Raw genomic sequence first — 21,155 nt, 5'->3', positions numbered from 1 at the left:
AAAGAGGAGCCCCATGCAACAATTAGGACCTGATCCCTTACAAGCTTCTTACTTTTTCTGCTTGCCACACACACACACACACACACACACACACACACACACACACACACACACACACACACACACACACACACACACACACACACACACACACACAATCCAGTCATTACTAAGCACTCAAAAAAACTAATTAAAAAAAGTGAATAAATCACAGGGTAACGTACAACAAATTCCCTGGCAGCAAATCTAGATAAAAATAGTTTTATTTTAGCAGTTAAAAACAGCAAAAAGATTTTTGAAAGTTGTTTTAATGTTTTCATCTGATATTAAAGCGCTTTTACTCCTTTTACTGGAAAACAAGTTGGCACAGTTGAGACAATTTATTTAGGATTAGTATAAGTGATCATTAGTAGCCAATGAATGGTGCGTAAAATGGTTGAGAGACAATGTTGGATCATGCACATTGTTAATAGAGTTAATAAAGCTGATACACATAACACTGTTTTTTTTGTTTGTTTTTTTAATTTAAGGAGAAAAGCAACATGGGAATCTTTTTATCATTACTTTTTGCAGACTCTTAAAAGCACTAAAACTAGAAAAGAAAAATCACAAACTGCCCTGGCTGCAGGAATATCAAATGAAAGACTTGATGACGTTCGCTGTGTATGAGTCATTTACTTTTTTGTGTTCTACAGAGGCTCCAGAGGTAAGCAGAGAACACTCAGTTTTGTTTTTTGCTCTGTGATGTCGTGTCTTACCCTAGGTTTTGACGCAGAACATCCTGACATGTCAGAAAAGTGTTGTAACATTTTAACTTGTGTGTGGGAGAATCTTGTGCAACACTAGAACCAGAGAATGAGAAACAGGAATGAAGGAGGAACATACCTTCTCCCCATAGCCCCGGTCTTTTGACATCATTTCCCTCAGTGTCTGCAGTACTTTGATGCACAGGCGCTCCTCGTTCTCTTCTAGCAACTGTTTGGTGTGTTTGATCAGTCTGATCAAAGAGAACAGGGGCGGGGGGGGCAGAATCAGCACAAACAATAGAAATAGACTGATGAACTCATCACCTTCCTCCAAAACTCTATATACTTCAAGTCTCACAGTGACAGAAATCATTTCTATGACACAGTGATTATCCTCGTTCTAAACAAGAGACTTGGAAGTTATGGGTCTAAAGCATATTTAGGTGCCTTGGGCATAACTGAAAACGGTGATTTAAGAAAATGACTTCAGCTGACTACAGCAGATGCTTCATGTTCACAGAAAACTTAAAGACTAAGTGATTCCCCAAAGCCAGTGCAGGCTGATGCCAGCAGCCACAGTTGAGATAGTTTTCTCTGCTTTTTCACCTTCAGACGTTTCAGAATGTTACAGTAGAACTGATTATGAGGAACAAATTTACTGTGCAGAACCACATGAATATCTAGGAAATAAAACAACAACAAGCACGCTCCTGGCCCTGCTACAGACCCTCCTCTGCTGAAAAACTAGTCTCATCAGGTTGACAAAGATGCTTGTCTCCATTCACGTTTGAGGTACACGACAAAACTACAAATGCACACATGCGAGTGGTTACAAGGGGACTTCCAAAAGCGTTCCAAAAATAGCAACAGCACTGGAAGTGGTTCAGACAACTTTAGACTCACTTTGATATGAATCCTCCACTTTCACATTTCTTGCGAGCGTCCGTGTTTTCAGGGAAGAGCAGTTCCGGACGATGCAGGACATCCACCAGCACCGAGAGCTCAGCCTGGACCAGAGGTCTCAAACGGTCCTCTAGGGCAGACACGATGTCCTATTGAGCAGAACCAAAGGTTAGAAATAACCCAGAACTGTGTTTTATGGCAAACAGCTACACTGTTATAATTAAAACAGTCTTCCTATTCCTGCATTTCGTTCAAAGACATCCAGCTACAGTCAGCCTCACATTATTTTGCTTTAATATTAATTTAATATAGAAACAGGAAGGGACACATCCAGTGCATTACACATCAAATCACACCATAATAAACACCACCGTGCCACCTTTTGCAGTGCACTTCCTGTCACGCCTGGTGATGATTACTGTGAAAATGAGTGATTCCGTGTTGGGTGCTGATTAAAGAAGTTTGAGAACATCAAGAGGTGGGAAAAACCACTAAAGCTGTGAAACTCCAGCAGTCTTTGCAAAGACAACAGGAATTTGGGAAGTACACAGTTGTGGGAACCACATAAAACCCCGTCTAGAAATGGGTGGATTAGGAACGAAACATCTAAAACATCACTGAAAATGTATTTCCATAACAAAACAGCTTTGCTTTATCGTTGGAATTACAGGATAAAAAAGTCCTAAGGTTTCATAAGTAGTATCAGCAGAGTGCAGACTGATCCTTGGCTTGATTTTTCAGTCTTCCAGTGAATACTGAGTCATGTCTTACTAGAGAATAAGGTGGAGCAACATGGTCTGCTGCTAAAACCACATATTTTTCTAGGATGTAATTGGACACATCTTTTATGGTTTTTGATTGCCACACAGTTACCAAAAACATTATATCACCCTGTGCATACTGGCAACAATTAACAGCAATGGTGAGGGGGCTTAATTAACCCATTGTACTTTCACATTGGAGTTTTCAGTTATGATAAAAAGGCAGACCGAGCTGTCTTCATATAGTGTTAACTTTCTTCCACAAAAAACCCCAAAGAGGAAGTGGAGATTCACTGCACTCATTCTACTACCTGATAGGTAGAAACCTGTGGTAAATATCAGACAGTCATGTTGCTTTAAGAGACTTTTATAGATTTTAATCACTTCTTCTTCAGAGAAATACCAAATACCCTAAAAGATAAGACATCAATATTAGAGCAAAACTTTCATTTTTGAAAATTTGAATTTTACTGCAAAACACAAATACTATAAACAATGAATCAGTACAGATCCATTTATGTAATCAGTCTGGAGAGAAAAGCAAAAAAGCTGCATGTTTATGCTGTGCATTTGGAAATGTAGGACATCTACACCCTGTTTAAGAGAGCTCCTGTGTGCCAGACTGACAATGGCACAAATGGTCATATTACCACAACTAACAGAACTGGATGTCCCGTACCACCATGCCATCTGATGTGTCGATAATGGGCTTCATAAAAGCACTTACTGCTTTCTGTGCCCCCTGATATATTGGCCTTCTTTATGAACACACAGGTACACAATCTAAAAATAACGTTTTCAAAAGATTGGTTAAAAAAAAAAAAAAAAAAGGCAATGCATTTACTTTAGCAATGTTTAATGCAGTCAGTGTTTTTTTCTGTCTATGTTTGCATTATTTTTTTATAGCTTTTATTGCTTTCATTGATGTTTATGTTTCATTTTACAGGATTTTTGGCTTACGATTAAATAAAGCAGACAAAAAATTTAAATGGATGAAAATGGATTAAGTTTATTACACTGAAACAGCAACAGACCGTCTACTGACCTGTAGCCTCTCAATGATGTTTCTGTAGTCTTTTGAGGTGGTCAGGCCGGAGTCTCGCCTGGATGTGTTCTTAGCAGACAGTCTCCAGTTGAGGATGCTCTTCTGCACGACATTGTTGGACTTGACAAACAAGTTGTTCACCTGACTGTCCAGGTCCACTGGGATAGCAATGGCTCTGCTCTTAGCTAGGCAGAAGCAGAAAGTACATATAATATGCGCCACTTTTTAACACTGAGAGGTTCATAGTCTGTGTTAGTCTTAATATCTTACCCACGTCTGACAGTACTTTAATGCAAGCCTCAACTGAGGCCTTCTGGACAGGGTTAAGCCAGTTACAGTGGTAAACCCTAAACACTCCTTGAAGAAGCTGAACAAAAACGGGCTGACGGGTCTGTAAGACAGGGGGAAAACTAATTACATCTTGCCTTTCAACAAAAGAAGGAAGGAGGAATCGTGGTGTAAAGGAGGGAAACTGTTAACAAATATTTAATAACACACAGAGTGACTATTGTGCTCTCTGAATAGCTTGAATTCATAACCCAGTTTGTGGTAGATGTGACAACGTGTGCATATAAGGGCATCAAAGGCAGACGGGTTAACAGCTTAAGATCCATTGGGCAAGCTTCCTAATCACATGCATTCCCCTTAAAACAAACCAAACCGGTGTTTAACAGAGAGTACAACAGATTTCTACCTGGCCACAGCCCTAAAGTACAATAAGTACCTCAGTCATCTTTCCAACAATGGCTGCCTGTTGCAAGAGAAAAAGGAAAAGGGTTGCGGAATTATCACGTAATGGTACACTTTAGCGAGCGTAGTTCCCAGGAAGTGCAGTTGCATAAAGGATAATCGCCATTTTCTAGTGGAACCAAATAGCAACAAAAAAGCTCCATACACAGATAACAGGAAACAAGTGTCTAACACAAAAAACCTCAAAGTTACTGTACCAAGGATTTGGAAATTGAAGGAGGTTATTGGTCATGACTTATTGGAAAGTCGTGGGGGAGAAGAAACAGGGCTAGAACAAGGTCTAAGAAACACAGTAACCACATTGCATCAGTACATCATCTGCACCAGCAAAGTCCCAGCAAAACCTTGTGCAACACACCCACAGATCTGGGAAGAACAGAGTCTGTGTGCTGACTAAACTATGACCATATAAAAACCCACACACTGAATACTTCTTCACATTCACAGCCAAAAGTTGGGAAATCAAATTTGGGGAAGTGCTAGCATTACTTACATATATATGACAAGCCAGCTATGTAAAGGGAAAAACGTTACATTTCATGGTATGTACGGTACATGCATGAGTACAGTTCCTTTTTTTCCCCCCAAACAGTGCTGAGAAAGTGTCTGATTTCTAGTCTGCACAAAGGACTCGCAGTAGCAAAACTGCTTGGAAAATACATTAAAAAGACATGCCCATTTTACCTGAAGGCTTGTGCTCTGGTCAGAAAAAGGAGAGCTGAAGAAACATGTGACAATGCTCATGACTGTTTCGGTTACATAACGCTCCAGCATGGTGTCCGCGTGCTTCCTGTCACTGGTGTTGTTGCACACCTAAGCAAGGATAGAAGAGACGTTAGCATGACACACGGCCACTGGATCGGACTTCCTGCATGTGGCCGACGGGTAACTTGCTGTGTGTTCACTTCACGATGTGCTGACTGGATTCTCTGTCTATTTATTGTCAAATATTTTGTGGCTTACCCTACAAATGTCCACCAGGAAGTTCTCAAACAGCTTCCACATGTGGTTGGATGTATAAATCTCCTTCATCTCCACCTCTGTATCCACATAGCAGTGGTTCAGGAAGTTGATATAGGCAATCTTCACCTGTTGGATTGTTGGAAACTAAATGAGTGCACTGGTAATCAAGGTAGTTTTTAAAAACATGTATTCCCAATGCTCTTCTCGATCAGAATAAACTAGAATAAAGTGTATTCACTCAACTTTAAAGTGAGTGAAGAAAAAGTCTTCCATACCTCAGGAATGCAATCTTCATGGGTGACAACCCGCACAATATCATCCAGGGGCAGCAGAGAGTTGCACTTGATCTCGGTGTAGACGTTCTTGCCCTCAGTGCAAACAGCCAGCAGTTCGACCAGGTGTATGTGGTACATCAGGGGACTGTTTTCATCCATGCGATCCCGCTCTGAACGCATCATCTGGACAAGGGTCTGAAATGAGGCACGGTCGTTGTAGAACACCAGGACATCCTCGCCGGAGTTTACCAGCTGAGTGGGAGAGAGTCACAGCCGAGTGGACAGTGTTATTCCCAAACTGTCGCCCCTGTATTAGACACCACAAGCATTACTCAAACAACAGACCTCTGCCATGACAATGTCCTGACACTTCTTGATGAATTTGTTCTCGGCCTTGACAATGGTTTGCAGAAACTTGAGATACTGGACATGCCGACCATGCGACTCAGTACAGTGGACAAAGTGCTGAACCACACGCTCGTTAATCTCGCTGCAGAGCTGGAAGTTATTCATGAAGATGTGCTGCATGGTGACAGCCTCCAGGATCTGGGAATGAAACAGAAGAGAACATACATTTTCCCAATATGTGGTATTTTGGGATATTTAAGTCTTCGACTCGCCCAAGGAGTAGCTGTGAGATGCTTGTGATGCTTACCCCCGGGTTGAGAAATAAGTTTATATGCTTGTGGAGAAGAGCCTGGTTCTGCTGATTTCCTGCACAGAAATTCTGCAGGAACTCGTGGGCCAATTTCATGATTTCCTGCATCCGTACATCCTCACCCTGGTGCAGATAATACAGAGCTTCTTTTCAGTTATGTAACATTAATGGACAATTGCAAGCAAAGGAAAGCAATGAGGATCTTTAAAGCTTTTTAACGATTCTGCATTTGTATTCTGTTTCAGTGTCTGACCTTCTCATAGGGGATCTGTAGGAGTTCTAGCACCACACTGTGAGCTCCCATGTTCCTCAGCAGCCTCTGCTGCTGTTTCCTGCTCTTTTTCCCTGAGCTTCCCTCCTGGACACACAGCTTACTGAGGCGCAGCAGGATCTAAAAAACACAGACACACACAGAAGCAACATTTTAATAATCAGCAGTAAATCTAAAATGAAAATATAACTTAAAAGGCAAACAATTATACCTCTTTTACAACTCTGTAGTTGTAACTGCTGGTACTTTCAGTCTTCTTCTTGTCTGAATCTCCCTGTAAATCAAGAATCAATTATGAGTCCTTTCAATAATAACTCTACATTCAGGAAAACCTTTCCACATTCAAATTTTCAGCGTACCTTCTTTTTGTTGTCAGATTCTGAGGGGCCATCTCCGTCCATCCCATCTTCTCCTTGCCTTTTGTAAACCCACAGTTCAGACTTCTCCACAATAGAACGCAGCTGGTCCAGATCTGACTTGATCTGCTTGTAGTTCTCAACATCCTGACTGGTCACCAGGAGCTGGACCTTTTAAGGTTTAACAAAAAAATTTTTTTTTTAATGTTTTCATCAAATTTAACTTCATCTGTAAAAAGTCAAGTTATTAGAATTATTTCAGAGGACTTGCTATTAAAATCAGGTGTGGATGACTTACTTGTTTGAAGGCCATGAGGACCTCTTGTCTCTGGCTGAAGTGTCTGAAGAGCAGGTGAAGCGCTCCAGACACGAGGGGCGGGTAGTCATGCATGGTCAGGTGCAGAAGGACCCGCAGGAAAGTGCGACCACCATGGTCATCCAGGTCTAGTGGGGTGTTTTCTTCACTAAACAAAAAAAATGACAAACACTACCTCAATTTTACTTTATTAAAAAAAACTTACTACAGGCAATTAAAGCCCATTAAAAAAACTTAAGAATCCAATTTAAGAATCACCTTCCTCCAAAGATCCCTTCTGCTTGTTCCTCAATGTTTTCAAAGTCAAAATTTCCTTAAAAAAAAGAAAAGAAAAAATACTTCAAATAAGTTCTTTATAATTATATACATATATGTTAAATAATGTAATTAACAAGGTTAAGAGTTTCACACCTGGCATCGGACCTGTGACATTATTGGATCCATTCTGAATAGCAGTGTTGTCTCCTTGTGGGTTGTTCTCATCAAATTCTCGTTTGAAAATACAGAGCAGGCAGGAGATCCTGTAGTCTAGCCGAACGTTCAAAATGAACTGAATAAAACAGATAAAAGTTACAATATAGTCGAAGGATTTTTAAAAAATAATAATGATAATGATCCTGATGTCGTGCCTGCAGAATCTCAATGATCTTGAGCTTTGTGTCCATGACCATGATATCTTCTCTCTCCGGTTCAGTCTGAGTTTTAACCACATCGCCCTCAGGCTGATGAGTTGGTGTGGTGGGCAGCAAACCGCCTCCTCGCAGCACCACCTGGGTCATCAGCTCCCCAACTCCGTGAATGGACTTCATCACATTACTGCCACCTATAATACAGACAGAGCAAGAAAACATTCAAATCTGCATGAAGGAAAAAAAATAGTGAAATGAAACTCTATTTAATTTTAGGTCAGATGTTATTTGTTGATACTATTTCTCCTTAAAACTCTACACACCTGGAAAAGTGAGAGCTTGATAAAATCGTTGCTGCAAGAAAGTATTCAGGCTAAGGGAAAACATTCACTCTTTACCTTTGTTTTCTTCTTCCTTCTCTATCTTGTTAATGGGGTAGATGGTGTTGACATGTACACAGTCTAAAATGTTCAGTAAGATCTTTGTCAGTCGAAGCAGGTCACTGAAGTTGTAAAAACCAAAGTATATGAGGTTCCTTGCCAGGTTCACGACCTACAAGCAGGAAAAGAACCAACAAATGATTTACAACTTTAATAAACGGATGTCACTTCTCATCTGTTCATACCACAAACAAAGAAGCGTTACCTCGAAAGTAAGCTTGTTTTTCTCCTTGTCAGAGAAGGGAATATTCTGCGACACCACCTCTCTCAGGTAGTTCTCCACAAAATCCATGGTGAGGCTGAAGCGCTCTTTGATCTCATCCCGTGTGGTCCCATCGTTGTCATAGCTGGATAATTAGAGGAGAATCGCTTTTAAAAGACACTGCGTCGTTTCTGAAATGGCGATACACGCCCCTTTAAAGGGTTTATGATATGAACTCACTCATCAATAGCGATTTTAGATGGAATCTCAGACCACAGACGAGCATATTTGACAGGCGTGACCTGCTCCTGAGGGTCACGGTCGACATGCATGTGCAGCATCAGACGGCAGAAAGATGCTCTCAAGTCGTACGGCAGGTCTTCATCGGACATACAGCGCAGGATCAAATCCACGTCCAGCTGACCGGAGATCTTGTTGATGGCGAGATATTGACGGTCCAGACACATCCGGGCAAAAAGGTTCAGCTGGCACCTGGGAAGAAAATGGATTCTTAGTCCTTTCTAAATCTGAGCTGTAATCTTTTTATTAAAATTATCATCATAAAGACACGACACCTGTAGTAGCTGACCACCTCCTGATCCTCCTTCTGGCCTTCCTTTGCATCCTGGGCCAACTCCCGGATGCTCTTACTCCGGATCTCCTTAGAGTTATCTTTCCAGAAGAGCCACACCTCCTCTTCATCTTCCGCCTCCACTGGATTGTCCTCGTTTGTCGCCACCTCAATCTCAAACCTCGACAGAACCAATCTGGTACACAACACCAACATTTTTTGTAAGCTCTCATTTCAGTTTACCACATTAAAGCACCTGATGAAAATGAGCATCTCACTTGGTTTCAATGAGGATGTCAGCATTGCTAGAGTCCAGCACAGCATTGCAGATGAGCTCCTGTGTCACAGGGATGGATTTGTTCATGGACACACAGAGATCTGACAGGTAGTCCAGAAACCTGGTGACAGATGACAATATATTAAATTAAAAAATAAAGAAACAAATTTCAGACTACAGTGGAACCCCGACTTACGAAATTAATTCGTTCCAGAGGGTCTTTCGTAAGTCAAAGGTTTCGTAAGTCGAAGCACCTTTTGAGTGAGGCGATGCGGCTGAAGACGAAGGTCTTGGTGGAGGCTGAAGAAAGCATATGTATGCATGCATGCATACGTACGTGCATATGTACATAACATTAGGGAATTTAATTCTAAACATCAAAACTAAAACTTACATTTACGTTAATTAATGTACGTACGTACACTGTGCAATGACATTTTTTTTACATTTTTTTAAACTCGCTCATATTTATGCCTTATGCCGGCCCCATTATGAATGAACGATAGGCTAATTGCAAACGAAAAGCACACAAAATAGCGCACTGCAAACAACAATACGTCTTTCACGTGGAACAGCGAAACGCATTTCGCAAACTGATTTCGTTACACGGGCATTTTGTCGTACCATGGGCAAAAATATTGCCGTTAAGTGCCTTCGTAACTTGAATTTTTCGTTAAATGGGGTCTTCGTAAGCCGGGGTGCCACTGTACATACTATCCTATGTGAGGAAGAATAAATAAACTACTGTATATTAAAATGTTCTTGGCCGTTCCCCCTGCCTCAGTACTCTAACATTTCAAACAGTCCTCTCTGTTTGAACCACTGGATCCACCTCATTCACACATCATTAACAGCAATTTACATGACATAAACAAAATACATTTACGCACTAGCTGTCAGCATATTCCCTCTAGTACCGAGGTCCTGCACAAGCAATTCCACTCATATTCGTACTTCACTCATTTGAACACGTTTACATAGATTTGCATTCCTTCAGAGCTGCTAAATAAGCAAATCTGACCCAGTCTAGCCACAGGGGCTCCTTGTGTTACAGTTTGAAGAGAGCAGCCAGGGCGTGTCTTTCTGTAAGCCTTACCTTGGTTCCCGGTTCTTCCTCACTAGTGTGACGAATGTGTCTATCTCAGCAGCAGTTATGTGTTTTTCCAGCAGCTTCCGGTTGTTGTGAAGTAAAGCAGTTATTGTGTCTTCTGCCAACACATCATATCCAATCTGTTTCTGCATGAAGCGAAACTGTTTGGCTATATATTCCTGCAAATCAGACAAAGGAGGGGGTAATCAATGCAGAGAAAATGTCACACTACCCAAGCTTTGAGTGAAGCTGTGGTGTTGAACCTACTTGGTTCTTCCTGTAATCTTGCTGGGAATGGCGGAGCACTCTGTAGCAAAGCCTGCAAATATGTCTAAACGGTGCGTGGCGCTGGTCTCCCAGCTCTTCCAGTCGCAGCATGGGACCATCACCACTGTCAGTGAAAGGGGCTTGAAGAAGTTTGAAAATCTGTAAAAGGCAACAGGGATTTGTTTTAGTGCCTAAAGTGAACATTTTAAACCAGTACATAAACTGTCTCATAGGTTTAAGGCCTACCTGTTTAAGAATATTCTGCTCTCTCATGAGTTTCTGTCTTTCCCTGTTAGGTTTGTTGACCATGATCTCCAAGACATCCTGCCCACTGTTGGGGATGTCTACCACGAAAAAAACTAAATCTTCCAGGAGCTTTGTCACAAACCTGGAGAGGGTACAAGTTCCAACTCAACAGTTTAGTCTTAATTTCAGTGAAAAATGTCCTTCTATACTTATACTATCCAAATAAACAACTTACAAATAAAATATAAAGCCCAATAAGAAAGTTAGCAGTCTGGTGTCATACATACCTCCTTTCATTTTGTGTAATGGTACCCTTTTCCAGCTTTCCAGCAATGGACGCCAACACTTTACTTGCATCGTTAGCAAAGTCTAAATCACGCACTTCTGCTGGTGGCACTGGGACAATGGCAAACGCTTCTTTGTCTTCCTTTACTGCTGATGTTCCAATCTGGAAAAAACATCAAATCAATCACTGTAACTGTTAATAAAGACTCATTCGCATGTTGATCCACAGCAACTACTCACCCGTAGCATAACAGGCTTCTCCTCCTCTTTGTCAATGGGGAGGTTGGTGCTATGAACCCATGTGTTGGTGCACAGATGTCGTAGCCTCACATAGGAGCTCCTGTAAATAAGAGAGGAAGCTGATGTGATGAAATAAAACAAAAGACAAACAGAAGCTGCGAATCAGCTACAGAGCACAGTGGAGTGTGATGGGGACAAGTTAGCATAGCGCTTCAATAATCAGACTAATCATGGAGTAAAATCATTGTTAGCCCATGTATAAGCCTTTGGTGCTATCAACAGCTACAAACGCAACCTTGTTTTAATGTTGTGGGCATTCTGTGATCAAGAATAGATACGAAGGCACATTATATTTTCTTTCTTTAATAACTTTCTAAATCTTCTGTTTTAAATCCCGTTGTGTTTTATGAATATTAGACAGATTTAAGGAGGCTTTGAGCGTTCAATAAGACAGACAGCTCCATTCAACAAGCTTTTATTCCACTCTCAGGCCAAGACCTCCATTTTCAGCTCACAACATGGCTCACAATTAAGACCTACAAAAGACCATAAATCAACTCCTGTCTGAAAAAACACAGAAGACCATAAGCACTCTGATTAGATTTATTATTGGACGCTGTTATGTGACAAACGTGCAGCTGATAATTGTAAACAAGCTTCCTGGTTCTGGAAAAGGCTGCTTACAGTGGCTTCCTCAGGAAAGTGTGTTGTTTGTACAGATTAGCCAGCAGTGACCTGTACAGTATTATCTCTCTTACATTAAGCACTCAACCTTTACACATAGTAAAGTTTGAGCCAACTACGTCCTTCATTCTCAAAGCATCCAGCCAGCTCCACGTGTGTGAGTGAGTAAGCGTGTGTGTGTGTGTGTGTGTGTGTGTGTGTGTGTGTGTGTGTGTGTGTGTGTGTGTGTGTGTGTGTGTGTTTGAGTGAGAGAGAGGTCTTCAGCACAGACAGCAGCCATATTCTTGGCAGGCATTACATAACCGCCTACTGAGGCTAACAGGCTTACCTTTGTGTACTGGTTCTGCCAGGCATTAGTTAGTCCCCTGGCTGAAGTTTGAGGGACAAGGTTATTTTAGGTTGGAGTGGGAGGCGTAGTAGTAGCCTGCATCATGCAGACACACACCTGACTATGCCACACAATAGAGGCTTTGATAGAAGGTGGGGAGAATCTAAGCTCACCTTATGTGCAGTGACAATGACGATTACACAATTGTAATGTTAGAACGACACATTCTCTCTTTAACACAGTGATGTCAGCTGGAATTGAGAAACCAAACTGAGGCTCATTACGAATAAGCCAGAGGCTTATCACCAACCTTAGGACAGAGACTACATGATATATTGCATCGTGCGACTGCTTTTGTATCATCAAATTTTAATCTAAGAAAATAAATCCAAAAAACATTTCTGCCAGATGTTTTTTTTTTTTTTTTTAAAGTGTGTTTTTAAGTGATAGTGCATGTCATCTTAGAAAACTGAAAGTTTTTCCCTTATTGTGAACACTATCCAAACCTCAGCGGTTTCCTGTTTCATGCCATACTGGGACTTTCCTAACTCTCCTTGGTAAGTTTCACACAATCTCAAGCTTACCAGTGTGACACACACACACGCACACACACAGGCTCCATGATTTCTGAAAGTAAATAAAACAAAAAAAACAACAACAAAAATTTACCCAAACAACACAACTACGTCTTTGTCTCTGGTTTGAAAGATGTGTCAGACCACTCATAACAAAACTGGCCCTTGTCCAGCCTTGCAAAACGCAGTCATCACCTCAGAAACTCCCTTTCCACTGCCGTTCCAAATTCCCCCCACAATGCACATGAGTCAAAAGTTTACTATTGTCACTGTTTGAACTGCTGAAGTCTTGACATCATTGCGGTCTTTTTGATTAGCCAAGGTGTTGTTGAGATATTTGTCATCTGCATATTTCCCCCATATTTTACAACATTCCTGATGCTTTTTCCCCCCACTGAAATAACAAACAAAAAAAACTCTACTGAGGCATCTATGAAACCACTTATTGGTCTGATTGGACGTGTCTGAACACTAATCTTAACATCTTTTATGATTGTACACTAGGAACATTTTACTTTTGATTTCTGCATACTGTGAACTTGCATAAATTCAGTGGCTTCAGAAGCAGTATTTGTGGCATGCTTATGTGAATAAAAAAGTTTGTGTTAAATGCCAAACCTGGGCACCATGGAGTCCCCGCCTCTCAGAGTGGTAGGGTCCAGCTCAAAGATGGAGGAAATATCCATACCATCAGGAACAGGCACCAAAGTGTACATGATTTTCTCCTGTGGACCCCGCAGGCGACCACGTAAAGCTTCATTATCTCCATCCAGCTAAAGGAAGAAAGCATGCAGTGAGGAGGCGCAAACCACTAAAACACAAAATGATTGCAGCTTACGGAAAAAATATGGCTACACTATTCAACTATACTGAGGCAAAGGCATATCCAGGTTGTCTTCTTACGTCAACCCACTAATCACCAGCTAATCTGATTTTACAAATTAGATTTAATATCTGATGGAAGTTGAAAAAAAAACAAACAATTGATCATACAGCTGGACTTTGCTGGACCAACAGCATGATCAAACCATAGATAACAACACTGACACCTAATGGCAATTTCACTTAAGACATGCATCAGGTAGGATGCTAGAATGGTGACACCATGTGGTTATCAAGTGCAACTAAACACACACAAAAAAAATGAACAGGGTGCCACAAAAACTGCAGCGAACAAAAAGGCAACAAGCATGCATGATCAACATTGAGACAACAAGAAATGTTTGAAATACGTTGCTGCAACTATGTAAAGACTGTGTGACAGTACCTGGAAATTAAAGGGTGTAAAGTCCACCACCTAGAGCAGGAAGCACAGACCCAGCAGAGATTTTAACAAGCAAGATTAATAACGGTGAGGCAACCAGCAGGGCATTGCAGAGCACTCAGGGGGGAAGCGATCAGGCTTACTTACAGAGGGCCGCTGCTCGGCATTCTCCTCCTCAAAGTCGGGATTAACCTGGCAAACATACATTAAAACAGCCTCCTCAGCATCATTACTTTTCATATTGCTGTCCCTTTGCTGTGCTTTCAACATCCCAGCATGTGTATATACAGTAACAAAGCTTTGAACCAAACATTTCACAGTATTGTTCTGGAAGCTCATGACAAAGCAGCATGGGTACAAAGTGATAACTGCAAATCAAAAATACGAAAGTAAACATGGTGACACACACCTCACCCATCTCAGCAGCCAAATAGCACCCTGTGGCCAAATGTTTAAACCTGAAAAGGCTGTTCCAGTAGCCTGCACCTCCCCTGCATGGGTCATGGTGAACCACCTGGCAACGGCAAAACACGCAAACACAAATTACAATAAACCCGCATTATTTATTTGAGCAACATCACTTTTACTGTGCTCAAAGATAGTGGTGAACATTAAGTTTTAAGTACTCAATTATCAGAAAACTGAGCTTCAAAGGCATTGTGCATTTACATAATTACTGACCTCAACTTCCCACAGTGCTTTGCTGCTTGTGGCAGAAGTCGCAGACTGCCGGCCGGTTGTCCTAAGAAAAACATATTGCTTCTTCCTATAGTCGTCACAAGTGAGAAACTTCTCCTGCTCCGCATGGAACAACCGGACTACATCGCCCTGCAGTTACATTGATAAACACACGTGGACAGTTACCATGGTTTTTATTCTCTTTCGACTGTTTTATTTTCAAACTTAAATGGTGTTTTTAGGTTATTGTTGTTCCTATTAAACTGCGTTTCATGTGTTCTAATACGCCTGCTTTGTAGCCAGTAAGGATGTTATATGTACATTTGGGGAAAAAATGCTTAATGTAAAAAAAAAACAAAAAAAACAAAAACAAAACAACCCCACAAAAAAACAACCACATGCAGAAATCTGAGCTCACTGACCCCCTTGAGTATCGTTTCCTTGTTGTCGCTCCATTTCATGAAGAGAACAACTTTCCAACTTGTGTTGCAATTCACAGAATTAACCTGAAAGATAGGAGTATTTTATTTTACTTCATATATATATATAAAATAAAGTGTATGTGCATTCACCCAGAATTGGATGGACAGAAATGAAGTTTAACAAAACTGTGTGTTTTGTACCTCATTGCACCCTGGGTTGTCAACTAGCTGGTGGCTGCTTGCATGCAGAGGTTGTCCAGCATTGACGGGGTTAAGGACTACTTTATCTCCAATCACCACCTGCAGGAGCAACAAGAGAAACAAAGAAAATGGTGCATTAAATGGAGGATGGTTGGGATAACTACTGTATATTATTTTGCAATACTGAAACAAGCTTCCAGTCAACCACTAGGTGGTGCTGTAGACCATACTGTGTGGGAAAGAGCCTGAGGAAAATAATGAAATTGTAGCCCTTGTCTCTAACATTACATATTCACCACATATGACATATGAGAGCAGGTATTAGAAAATAATAAAAAGAAACTTCAGTCTAACAAACATCTTTTGATCAACAGCTGATTCGTTTTTGCTGCACACAATCTGAACATTAAAAGAAATTTGAATTAGGTGAAGTAATTTAAAAAACAGTCTCACAACAAGTTTGAAATCTCTGCCTTTCAGGCAAGGAACCAGATCAACTTTAATAGACAAACTTCTACTTTCTGCAACCAGTCCAGCTGACAAGTATGAGACATTTGTCCCTCAAAGAAAAACCTTCATATTCAAACAGAATAGTTAAAGCCTTTAGCCTCTCCTGTCATTTCCACTGGTGGCGCTGGTGGAATGTATAAGTTCTGCACTGGAGCAGCCCCTGTTCCTGTGTAGGGAGGATGAATCATGCAGAAGAAAAACTGGTCCAAGAGGATTAATAAAATGCAACTTAATTAGCTGATCAGTCGTCTTAACTCTATTAGCTTCCATCCACCAGGAGTAGAAAAAGGAGCCGGAGGATTAGAGGTTATGTCAGTGTAGTGTGTGCTCTTTCCATATCACCGCATCTTACTTTCCAGGTCAAAACCTGGCACCAACAATATCCACAACATAACTACACTACTAATAGTTAAAGTGTGTTAAACCAGTAGCCTCCAATGTAGCTGCTAGAGGCAAGTGTACCACAGGTAAGGCCAGGTAAGGTAAATCCACTTCTATTTAACTGCACACACCTAAACCTGCAGACTTCTTAAGAGGTTGAGTGCAGTTACATGAATATTTTTTATTTTAATATTTCAGATTTCTTGCACCTAAAACTCCCAAACACAAATACAAAAACAATAAAATCTATAGTTTTCCATTAAATCCACTTAAAGAAGGACATTAACTGATATGCACTCACTGGTCACTTTATTAGGTATACCACTTTAACTGTAATACTAATCACTAATACAATGCTAACCAGCCAATCAAATGTTAGCAACTCAAGTCAATGGACATAGACAGCACAGCCTGCTGATGTTCAAACCATTCAACTTCGAGCTGACAGGAAGACAACAGGACATCGCTGAATACGCAGCACGCAGATGGGCTACAGCAGTAAAAGACCAAATTCTAGTCAGCCTAGAACAGGAAACTGACGCTACATTTAACGAGCGCTCATCAGGATTGGACTGCAGAATATTGGAAAAATGTTGCTTGATCTGAGTCTTAATATCTGCTGCAACATTTGCACAGTGGGGTCAGAATTTGGCATAAACATTGTCACATCTAACCTGAGTATTGCTGCTGACCATGAGCTTTAGGAGCACAGTGCACCAATCTTGGCTTAAATCATTAAAGCACCTTTAAGATGTGGCGGAAGGAGACAAATCTTCAGCAACTTTGTGATGCCATCATGTCAATAAGGACCAAAATCTCTAAGAAATGTCCCTCACCAGGCTGAATATCTGCCACAATTAATTACGGTAGGTCAAAGGGGAACAGGGTTCAGCCTGATACCTAATAAAATGTCCAGTGAGTGGATATAATAATTTATTACTATGTAGTTATATATTTAATAAGAACTGGCTTTTAAGTATTTAACATTATCATTGTAAACTAGTAAAACTGAAGCAAATGTTTACAGTACTGACATAATTTGGGGCTATACATTAAAAATAAATAAATAAGTAAATAAATAAACCTGAGCCGTCTAAAGCAGGTTGCTGAATGTTTGTTTGTTTGTTTGTTTTTTTGGATACTGCGAAAACAACTGCAAGAACCCAGAAACAAACTGGGAGGACTTGAAAAAGTTTATCAGTAGTTTAGTAGTCAGCAGGTGAGTGTACAATTGCTAAATGTAAACCTATTCTGGCGTTCCAATTTTCTGCGCTACACATCAGTCTACGTAACTCCTGTTTTCAAACCTCTTTAAAAGTCTAAAAATATATCCTTGATTTCTCTTGCTGAGCATAATTAACTTGACTCCCACACCCTGCTCTACCCACACTGTCTCCCAGGGATCTGAGCTTGTAGAAAGGCTGGATGTAGAACCAGGATCCCTCGTTTCCTGCAGAGTCCAGCGTCACTCTCATGGCATTCTTCTCCAACAGTGCAGGTAAGCGCTTGTTCACTGTCAGGTATTTATTGCTTTTCAAGTGCAGCAACTGTTGACAACAAGAAAAAACAGAATCACACGGTCACAACCCCCACAGCTACTATCATAATGAGACAGTGGAAAGAATTACAGAGCATGGATCATATAAGCTGACTGATACAAAAGCCTTTTATTTATTAATATTTTTAAAATGATCTCCCCTGAAACCAGTTAACCAACAAGTCACTGATATACTAACATATACACTGTATAGCTATTTATCCATGACCTACTGTATATACTGTAGTCCTTGTGGGTGTCATAGACTACATTTCTAGTTACCGATGACCTCATACTCGAGTGCAAAACATTCCTTTGTAATGTGTAAAGATAATAGAGCCTGCAACAGATAACTTTACAGCACATCTTTGTGCTGTAGCAGTTATTTAAAACGCCTCTTTCATTAAATAGAGTTATCTTCAATCTTAAATACTGCAGCTTTTCTGTTAAGCAAAGAACCTTATCTCACTGGGCCTTAAACGCACCTGAATGACATTTCCATACTGGATAACTGTCCCCAGCAGCTTTCGGTTTTCAGACTCATTCTGCTTCTTCTCAAGATCAGCAGCATGCTAATGCACAGAACAGAGGTACAGAGATGGAAACATGCAGCATTTTTGTCTGTGCACATTTTCTACACAACAGCACAAAGTTACACAGCACTGCAAGATGTTGGAATGGTGATGTCAGACTTACATGAAGTTTAGTGAGGAGGACTGTGTCAGTAGTGCTGTTGCCTCCAGGTTTTGCTGCCTTCCAGAACTGTTTCTGTGCCGAGTATCTGTTCATAGGACACAGTTTGAAAAGGCAATCTAGGGGGGAAATAAGAAGAGGAAGGTGAAAAGTTACACTTCATCTTTTCATATCAGCAGTGGTCTGCTTGACCTCAGCAAACAGAGGAATGTGTCAGTAGAACAAAGCAAGGTTTTGGCACACTGTGGAACTGAAAATGATGACCTGTGTGCAATTTAGTTTGATAGTTTTAAATGTTGAAAGACTAGAAGTCTTACAGAGTCGCACCAAACACTGTACGCTCCTGAGTTTAATTTTGAAAAAAAAAAAATATATATATATACACAAGTTATTTTGTCAACACAAATGGCACAGGACACTCCTCTCCAGAGTTTGTGCAAGATGTTCAATACAATATAGTACTTTACCCTGCATTCGTTTTACAAGATATAACCTTAATACAATATCATACTAGAAAAAGTTGCATTTCCTGCTAAAATGCCGTGTAGCAGAAATCATGTCCCGAAAACAGCTGAAGAAGCTGAACTGCCTGCTGAAGATGGCTTTATTTGAAAGGGTACACTGAAGAGTGTCAAGAAAGCAGAGGGAGCAAGAGCGGGGAAAACATGCAGGTAGGACTCGAACCTGCACCGCCCGCTCTCTGGGTGCCTGCTTGTCCCAATGAGGCAAACCCGCACTCATCCCAGAGAGAAATATGACGAAAGAAAAACAGTGAACTACTAAATCCACAAATAGTAATGATTATAACAGTAGAACAAAATAAAATTTACTTGTGTTGCAGGTATTTATAGATAATGTTTGCAACATGAAGTAAATTAATCGTCTTTTATCTGGTCAGACTGAATTACCCACTAGAAGCAAACATGCTCAATTCTTTATAGTATACTGTAGACACTGTACTGTATATGCTAAGTGGAACAGGAGACCCAGTGAGCTATAAATGTGGTACAGTTTTTTTAAAGCCCGAGTGGATGCTGCTGTTGGAAATGCAGCCACTGCAGGAGCGTCCCAGAGTTATCTATCATGTGGCATGGGTAGAAGAGGGAGGACAGGATGACAGGAGGCCAAGGACCAACAGAGAAAAGTGGGCTTACCCCATCTGTCTGATGGGGTAGGCAGCCAGGAAAAGACAAAAATAGACTGGGAAGAACCTAAATATTACGGGCAGAGAAGTATTTGCTTGAAGGAACGATAATAACATGAGAAAATAGTGTAATTTACCTAAAAGACTACATTTTTTACAGCATTTACCACAATTATGCTCAACCAAAAGCGAAAGAAAAACAAAAAGAGATGGAAGTAAGAAACTAACACATTACAATCGTTAACGAGCAACGAAATTGAGTCCTTTCTTTTAGAGCAGTTAAAAATTCAAATTTTTAACTGCTCCAAATCCAATCTTTGAACAATAAAACTCTAAAGCACACCTTTTGCACACTTAACCAATTATTATGCAAAGAGCAATAAGTATGTAGGTTTTAAAGGGAAAATCACTGAAATAACAAAATAAAGACATTTATATACACTTTCCTGTCATCATTGGCATTTTAGAGAGCATCACGAGTTGTCATAGCAGAAAACTACAAGTGGATCCATTTTACTGAATGGTAGCGTCATTCTACTCTGTAACATCAGTGAATAATGAAAGAAAAAAAAATAGGTAAAGCAGTATTTCCTGTTTTAGAAATACTGCTTTGTAGAAAATGAATTTCACATTTGGCCTCTGATTTAAAGCTCGCAATTTGCTCCAACAGAGTGAAGTGAGGCAACCCTGATCCCTGATTCATAGTAATAACTGTGAATTTTATCTGGGTTTAGGAAGTAAGACGAAGCTACAGAGACTTCTACAGAGAATCATATTTTCAAAAAATGAAGGCCTTACACAGTGCATCCAGTACAATACCCATGCATTACCCTTTTACGCTAACATGAGGGCAAGTGAGTAATTTTTCCACTCATAAAGACCACTGCTTCTTTCTCTTTTATTGGTCCCTGTTTCTCTGCCTTAGCTCTGTTAAGCCTACCAGTGTAGTTCCCCCAGGCATCCTAATGTAACAGAGCAAAACAAAACCCTCAGAGTAGGTGTTTTCCCAACTGATTACTTAACATTTCCTGTTTCTTTAACAAGCTAATCATGACAAACTTCAAAAGGAGATGTCAGTGCCTGAGTGATGGTTCTTAAACATCTCTAATTCAATCTCTTGCTTGATTTCATGACTTTGGTTTCCTAATTCCCAACTGAAAGCTGTCATAAATAACAACCTTTTTCATTCATTTAAATGGTTTAAATTCACATTTTTCATTCCTCATGCGCACTCAAGCCCTACTGAAAATACTTGTGAAGAAATAATATGTTTACTCTGAGCCTGGAAAAAAAGAACAAGATTGGTATACATACATTCTTGAAAAAAATTAAAGGGAAAATTTTCAAAACATCTCAATAGGGGGAAAAAACTCCCTTATCCTGATAGGGACTGAGTAATGTGTTAGGAATTAAAAGATACCACATTTTTTGATAGAAATGTAGCAGC

General features: G+C 40.4%; 1 protein-coding gene across 12 annotated transcripts in view; it reads right to left on the bottom strand.

The window, feature by feature from the left end:
- itpr1b (inositol 1,4,5-trisphosphate receptor, type 1b) overlaps nt 1-21,155 on the bottom strand; it is a 79,425-nt gene that overhangs the window by 46,744 nt on the left and 11,526 nt on the right. For 6 of the 12 annotated variants that reach the window (XM_086291427.1, XM_086291428.1, XM_086291432.1 and 3 more), the window contains exons 4-41: nt 18,568-18,683; nt 18,357-18,443; nt 17,723-17,881; nt 15,444-15,542; nt 15,243-15,326; nt 14,824-14,970; nt 14,552-14,656; nt 14,290-14,334; nt 14,146-14,175; nt 13,497-13,651; nt 11,292-11,391; nt 11,054-11,214; nt 10,767-10,908; nt 10,521-10,679; nt 10,260-10,432; nt 9,165-9,284; nt 8,891-9,082; nt 8,556-8,807; nt 8,319-8,460; nt 8,072-8,225; nt 7,674-7,867; nt 7,456-7,594; nt 7,303-7,357; nt 7,027-7,192; nt 6,732-6,899; nt 6,584-6,646; nt 6,355-6,492; nt 6,099-6,224; nt 5,789-5,989; nt 5,444-5,695; nt 5,169-5,294; nt 4,890-5,018; nt 4,699-4,716; nt 4,180-4,206; nt 3,726-3,846; nt 3,456-3,640; nt 1,650-1,798; nt 886-997 (exon numbers count right to left, since the gene is read on the bottom strand). In XM_086291427.1, the coding sequence (XP_086147553.1) occupies nt 886-997; nt 1,650-1,798; nt 3,456-3,640; nt 3,726-3,846; nt 4,180-4,206; nt 4,699-4,716; nt 4,890-5,018; nt 5,169-5,294; nt 5,444-5,695; nt 5,789-5,989; nt 6,099-6,224; nt 6,355-6,492; nt 6,584-6,646; nt 6,732-6,899; nt 7,027-7,192; nt 7,303-7,357; nt 7,456-7,594; nt 7,674-7,867; nt 8,072-8,225; nt 8,319-8,460; nt 8,556-8,807; nt 8,891-9,082; nt 9,165-9,284; nt 10,260-10,432; nt 10,521-10,679; nt 10,767-10,908; nt 11,054-11,214; nt 11,292-11,391; nt 13,497-13,651; nt 14,146-14,175; nt 14,290-14,334; nt 14,552-14,656; nt 14,824-14,970; nt 15,243-15,326; nt 15,444-15,542; nt 17,723-17,881; nt 18,357-18,443; nt 18,568-18,683 (4,991 nt within the window). The remainder of the gene's footprint in view (nt 1-885; nt 998-1,649; nt 1,799-3,455; nt 3,641-3,725; nt 3,847-4,179; nt 4,207-4,698; nt 4,717-4,889; nt 5,019-5,168; nt 5,295-5,443; nt 5,696-5,788; nt 5,990-6,098; nt 6,225-6,354; nt 6,493-6,583; nt 6,647-6,731; nt 6,900-7,026; nt 7,193-7,302; nt 7,358-7,455; nt 7,595-7,673; nt 7,868-8,071; nt 8,226-8,318; nt 8,461-8,555; nt 8,808-8,890; nt 9,083-9,164; nt 9,285-10,259; nt 10,433-10,520; nt 10,680-10,766; nt 10,909-11,053; nt 11,215-11,291; nt 11,392-13,496; nt 13,652-14,145; nt 14,176-14,289; nt 14,335-14,551; nt 14,657-14,823; nt 14,971-15,242; nt 15,327-15,443; nt 15,543-17,722; nt 17,882-18,356; nt 18,444-18,567; nt 18,684-21,155) is intronic. The other 6 variants (XM_086291433.1, XM_086291435.1, XM_086291434.1 and 3 more) reach the window with 1 other exon arrangement.

Source organism: Aulonocara sp. 'chitande type north' Nkhata Bay, linkage group LG5 (assembly GCF_057382095.1).
Source record: "Aulonocara sp. 'chitande type north' Nkhata Bay isolate Kocher_YH1m ecotype deep benthic linkage group LG5, A_spYH_male_GT1.1, whole genome shotgun sequence".
Lineage (NCBI taxonomy): Eukaryota > Metazoa > Chordata > Actinopteri > Cichliformes > Cichlidae > Aulonocara > Aulonocara sp. 'chitande type north' Nkhata Bay.
This window is presented reverse-complemented; position numbering and strand designations above follow the sequence as displayed.